The sequence below is a fragment of the Salmo trutta genome, chromosome 2, assembly GCF_901001165.1.
Source record: "Salmo trutta chromosome 2, fSalTru1.1, whole genome shotgun sequence".
Classification (NCBI taxonomy): Eukaryota; Metazoa; Chordata; class Actinopteri; order Salmoniformes; family Salmonidae; genus Salmo; species Salmo trutta.
This window is the reverse complement of record NC_042958.1, coordinates 20,048,544-20,054,673: the sequence shown is the minus strand read 5'-3', so window position 1 is coordinate 20,054,673 and position 6,130 is coordinate 20,048,544. Positions and strand designations below refer to the sequence as shown.

The window sequence follows — 6,130 nt, the reverse complement described above, 5'->3', positions numbered from 1 at the left end:
ATCTACAAGACCCTGCTAGGTAAAGTCCCACCTCATTTCAGCTCGCTGGTCACCATAGCAGCACCCACCCGTAGCACACGCTTCAGCAGGTGTATTTCACTGGTCACCCCCAGGGCCAATTCCTCCTTTGGCCACCTCTCCTTCCAGTTCTCTGCTGCCAATGACTGGAACGAACAAAAAAAATCTCTGAAACTGTACATAGCCCATCTATAAATAGCCCAAACAATTACCTCATCCCCTACTGTATTTATTTTTTTATTTTGCTCCCTTGCACCCCAGTATTTCTACTTTGCACATTCACCTACTGCAAATCTACAATTCCAGTGTTTTTAATTGCTATATTGTATTTACTTCGCCACCGTAGCCTTTTAATTGCCTTTACCTCCCTTATCTCACCTCATTTGCTCACATTGTATATAAACTTGGTTTTGTACTGTATTATTGACTGTATGTTTGTTTTACTCCATGTGTAACTCTGTGTTGTATGTGTCGAACTGCTTTGCTTTATCTTGGCCAGGTCGCAGTTGTAAATGAGAACTTGTTCTCAACTTGCCTACCTGGTTAAACAAAGGTAAAATAAAACAATTCAATTCTAATTTCTGACTTGATTAAGTGATTGGCAGCTGAAGCCAGCTTTATGCTCAGTTTAATTCAGTTGACATTAATTTTTCATAGGCCTTCCTTCAAATGTAGATCTTTTCTTCCAATATCCCATTTAGAAAAACACATTTATGCCTTGTTTTAAAAACTGTACACAGTACAAACTACACACACAGACATCTCTCATGGGCTCCCGAGTGGCGCAGAGGTCTAAGGCACTGCATCTGTGCTAGAGGTATTGCTGCAGACACCCTGGTTTGAATCCAGGCTGTATCACAACTGGCTGTGATTGGGAGTCCCATAAGGCGGTGCACAATTGGCCCAGCGTCATCTGGGTTTGGCTGGCGTAGGCCGTCATTGTAAATAAGAATTTGATCTTAACTGACTTGCCTAGCTCCCTCATCAAAAGTGTGTGTGTGCAGCATTGAGGTAGAACCCCACTGACATGCTAAGCTTTCATGTGGTTGAAACACACACACACCCAGGAAGCTTGACAAACTGGTACATTATTGTGGCAAACTATACTGAACAAAATTATAAACATAACATGCAACAATTACAGTTCATATAAGGAAGTCAGTCAATTGAAATAAATGTATTACGCCCAAATCTATGGATTTCACGACTGGGAATACAGATATGCATTTGTTGGTCACAGATACCTTAGAAAAAACGTAGGGGTGTGGATCAGAAAACGACTTAGTATCTGGTGACCACCATTTGCCTCATGCAGCGTAACACATCTCCTTCGCATAGAGTTGAACGTTGTCCTACTCCTCTTCAATGGCTGTGCGAAGTTGATGGATATTGGCGGTATCTGGAACACGCTGTCGATCCAGAGCATCCCAAACATGCTCAATGGGTGACATGTCTGGTGAGTGTGCAGGCCATGGAAAAACTGGGACATTTTTAGCTTCTAGGAATTGTGTACAGATTCTTGCGACGTGGGGCTGTGTATTATCATGCTGAAACATCAGGGGATGGCGGCGGATGGAATAGCACGACAATGGGCCTCAGGATCTTGTCACGGTATCTCTGTCTATTCAAATTGCTATCGATAAAATGCAATTGTGTTCGTTGTCCGTAGATTATGCCTGCCCATACCATAACACCACCGCCATCATGGGGCATTCTGTTCACAACGCTGACATCAGTAAACCGCTCGCCCACACGACGCCATACACAGTCTGGCATCTGCCCGGTACAATCGAAACTGGGATTCATCTGTGAAGAGCACACTTCTCCAGCGTGCAAGTAGCCATCGAAGGTGAGCATTTGCCCACTGAAGTTGGTTACGACGCAGAACTGCAGTCAGGTCAAGACCCTGGTGAGAACAACGAGCACGCAGATGAGCTTCCCTGGGACAGTTTGTCCCTGGAACAGTTTGTGCAGAAATCCTTCGGTGGTGCACAGCTGATGACCTGTGGGTTTGCACCACCGAAGGATTTCTGCACATCTGACTCTCAAAAACCGTCCCAGGGAAGCTCATCTGCGTGCTCGTTGTCCTCACCAGGGTCTTGACCCGACTTCAGTGGGCAAATGCTCACCTTCGATGGCCACTGGAACACTGGAGAAGTGTGCTCTTCACAGATGAATCTCGGTTTCGACTATGGTAGGGAAATTAACATGACATTTTCTGGTGGAAATTCCTGCAGTCACTTTCCCAATTGCACGCTCCCTGAAAACTTGAGACATCTGTGGCATTGTTGTGTGACAAAACTGCCCATTTTAGAGTGCCATTTTATTGTCCCCAGCACAAGTTGTAAAGATCATGCTGTTTAATCAGTTTCTTGATATGCCACACCTGTCAGGTGGATGGATTATCTTGGCAAAGGGATATAAACAAATTTGTGCCAGAATTTGAGAGAAATAAGGTTTTTGTGAGTATGGAAAATTCTTGATCTTTTATTTCAGCTCATGAAACATGGGACCAACACATTACATGTTGCGTTTATATTTTTGTTCAGTTTATATCAGAAACCTGGCAACACTTTTCACCTGCTTTACTTAAGATAACCTTGGGCATAGGAAATGACAAAGACCTACACTATGCTGCAGTTAACTCAGCCCACAAACACCAACTGTATGAGAAAGTCAGACAAAACAAAAATCATTTGATTGTAGATAAAGGGAGAGTACAATATGACTAGAGACATTGAAAGGTGGCTTTCAATTTGGGAAGTAAGTCATAATGTCCTATTTGTATGTATTATGGATCCCCATTAGCTGCTGCCAAGGGGTCCAGCAAAATGAAGGCAGTTTATATATTTTTTTAAAAAGCATTACAATACATTCACAGATGTCACAACAAATATCATTGGGTGGTTCTTATTTTATATAGAATATAGAAGTCAATGATTGCCCTCTTGTGGAAGCATTATGAAACACTCAATCAATTACAGACTGGCACCAGGTAGACTTTATTTTGAAGGTTTCATGACCTCTTCAATAGTACCACGAATTAAAACCTATAAATAAATATAATGAAATACTATGATGAGTACCACCACAATTAAAATGGATTCACAGTAGCATAGTCTCCTCACTTCTGCTCTCCTATATAATGTATCTGAAGAGAGGAGACATTTCAGTTATACTGCAATGACTAGCTTTTCTACTAAAGCAGTCTTTTACAAGTGTCCCATACGGTATAGTCCTCTGAAGTGTCCCCCTTGCTGTTCCATCCATGGCAGTTACACGTGTACTCTAGAAATGTTACAGCTTGCATTGTCACATATACATTGTGATTTGTCTTTATTTGCCACAGTTCATATTTGGTTTTGCCTCATAGGAACAGACATCATAAAACCGTCCGCATGTACAGGTCTCAGTGTTGTTACTTCATAAAATAACATACAAAAAGAAGTAAAGTCCTCCCGTACTGTAAATAAAATGGTCCAGCAGCTGAAGTGGATAGGATCCACGTTTTGTCAGAAACACCTTTGAAACAGCCCCCAGTCCCCCATCAATGATCACTTCCCAAAACCCTAGTCAAACCCTCTTGTCCATCAATGATCACTTCCCCCATCCTAGTCAAATTCTCTTGTCCATCAATAGTTCACTCTCATCCATGTTGACTTTGTAGTCCATTCCTGTGGTTGTGGCATATTAGTTTAGAGTCCTCTCGGTGTCAACCATCAGTCATTATCCTTGGCACACCTGATGTGACGTGGCACCAGCTGGTGTTGTGGCGGTGCTACCCATCCAAAGGCTTGCCAAGGTAGACCATGGTCACCTCAGTGTTGCCATAGACAGCTGAGACGGCCGGGAATAGGCAGGCTTTAGGCAGCCCTCTGAAGGCCACTCCCAGAAACTCAAAGCCTCTCTCGAAGGCCAGGGTCTTGTTATCCATGTCAAGAATCACTCGTATCCTCTCCCCAATCTGTGGACGGACACCATTACACTAGAAAGTAATATAACAATAAGTAACAGCTACAATACAGGGAACGGCTTCTCTTTCACGCTACAATTAATACATGATTACTGTTGAGAGAACTTCTAATTTAAGGTAGCGTTCTTCTTGACATGCATTCTACTGCACAGGCCTAACTCATCCCACAAATAAATGTTTATAATATTTCAACTAGAATCACTTCATTGGGATGGGTCATCAGCCTAAAACAATGGCTTAGAACTTCAATAGAATTTTTTTTAGTTCATGCATACAGATATGTTGTCTATTCCTCTATTTGCAGCCTACCCCATGGTGACAAAGTCCCTGAACTCCGGCACTAAACTCACTGCTTAGCTGTCGTTTCCGTTGCAAAACATTTTGCTATGGTGTGTACTTATCAATACAACCCAGGAGAAAAACGTTAACCTACCTGGTATTTGGGAGCGTTGTTGCACTGAGGGAAGTTCCCGTTGACCTCCCCATTGTGGAGCAGGTTGTTATCCACCAGATTCCAGCCCCAGCTCTGGTCGTCACTGCCCAGGAGGGCCACATAGCCCTGGCATTGCATGGCAGCACACTTGGTGGCAATGCCGATCACTGCCACGGTCCCCAGGGGCCCCTCCCACCAGATCTCCCAGGCATGGCGGCCCTCAGAGAAGCCGATCTTTCCGCGGGCTCCGTCGGTGCTCTGGGCGATGGGGTTGCGGTGAAGGGTGAAACCATTCTTCTTCACATAGACGTTGCGTGAGCAGTCGTGGGAACTCAGAGCGTGCAGGTAGGACTTGAGCTGCAGGAGAGGCAGACAAAGATGTGCTAGGGTTTTGAAGAGGACATAAATCCAAGTGATTGAGAGCAGAATCAACATGCATACCAGCAACCAAAAATCATTGCTATTCCATTTTACTTAAAATATTATCTAATTCAAGGAAATAATTGCACCATGCTGATGGATCGTATTTAATGCTGGCATTGCTGCATAAACAACTGGACGTGTGTGTATAGAAGGCTAACCACTAGTCTGTGCATGACAGACAGGGTGACTAATACCATTGATGAGTAGCCTAGGCTATGATTGAATGGCAAGTTAATGCGTGCTCATTGGGTTTGTGATCTTTTCACAATGTGGTATCTTCTGGATTTAAATCAAAATCTGTAACAGCTATAGGCCTTCACTTCGGTCTTCAAATAGTAAACAAACGTTATTAGCTTAGCTAGTTAGCTACCTTTCCCTTGTATGTTGTCAGATTGCAAAGAATGTCGGAGCGCAGTGCCTCTTCACTAAGAGAGCGAGCGCACAGACTCCGCCACACCTCGCTGTTCTCATCCGCGAGGCAGTTGTTCCAGTGCCAGCACACCAACGAGCACCACATCAAATCATACAAGTCCAGATAGGAGAACACATGCTCCAGAACCCGACTAGGTAGCCTGCCTGCTATTCCCACTTCTCCGCCCGCTGCAACATAGGACGACCCAGCTGAGCTACAACTGGCAGCGGCTGCGCGGATGCAAGAGGACGCCCCTCCGACTGCCGCTCCCGACATAATTTGCTAAATTTAGAATAACGACCGATGAGCAGTGTTTTACAGCATAAATTGTTAACTAAAATGTATTAAAATGGACCATTTCTAAATACTAGCTAAATCACGGCGGTGATATTGTCACGCATATAATTCGATGGACCCAGACCGGGTTGGTAAAGTGGGAAGACAAACGCGAAATCCAGTCAGGTCCCGGACATTTTTGTATGGCAACGATAAATCATGCATTTCTAAATGTAAATATTTATTCTGATCCGCCATCTTAAATAATAAAGAAGGAGACAAAGATAATCCCATGATCAACGTTTTGTCTTAAATTATAATACGTGTATTTTACTTTGCGTTCCTGTTAGGACCTTTGTCGGTCATACAGCGGCCCTCGCAGCTGATCTACAGTCAGTTTAGATTTTTACCCCTTAAGAGTCCATCCTCAAATTTGTAGTATGGTTTACTGATTGATCCTAGATCTGTTCACAGGGTCAATTTCTATTCTGTGGGTTGCCCTAATTAAGTGATAATGCCCACGAAGGCGTTGTTTGGAGGATATTGGCACATATTACCAACACAAATAATGATTGACAGATGTTCATTAAAAACG

At 43.6% G+C, this 6,130-nt stretch overlaps 1 protein-coding gene across 2 annotated transcripts; it reads right to left on the bottom strand.

Annotated features, from left to right (window-relative positions):
* Nucleotides 1-2,487: 2,487 nt before the first annotated feature.
* On the bottom strand, nucleotides 2,488-6,130 carry LOC115152944 (F-box/SPRY domain-containing protein 1-like). 2 transcript variants are annotated; one of them, XM_029697893.1, is made up of 3 exons: nucleotides 5,218-6,130; nucleotides 4,425-4,781; nucleotides 2,488-3,982 (listed from the first exon to the last, which is right to left on the bottom strand). In XM_029697893.1, the coding sequence occupies exons 1-3, from the start codon at nucleotides 5,533-5,535 to the stop codon at nucleotides 3,797-3,799; spliced, it is 861 nt and encodes a 286-aa protein (XP_029553753.1). In that variant the 5' UTR covers nucleotides 5,536-6,130; the 3' UTR covers nucleotides 2,488-3,796. The 2 variants fall into 2 exon arrangements, with proteins under 2 accessions (XP_029553753.1, XP_029553745.1); XM_029697885.1 differs by having other exon boundaries at nucleotides 2,488-4,003; nucleotides 5,218-6,129.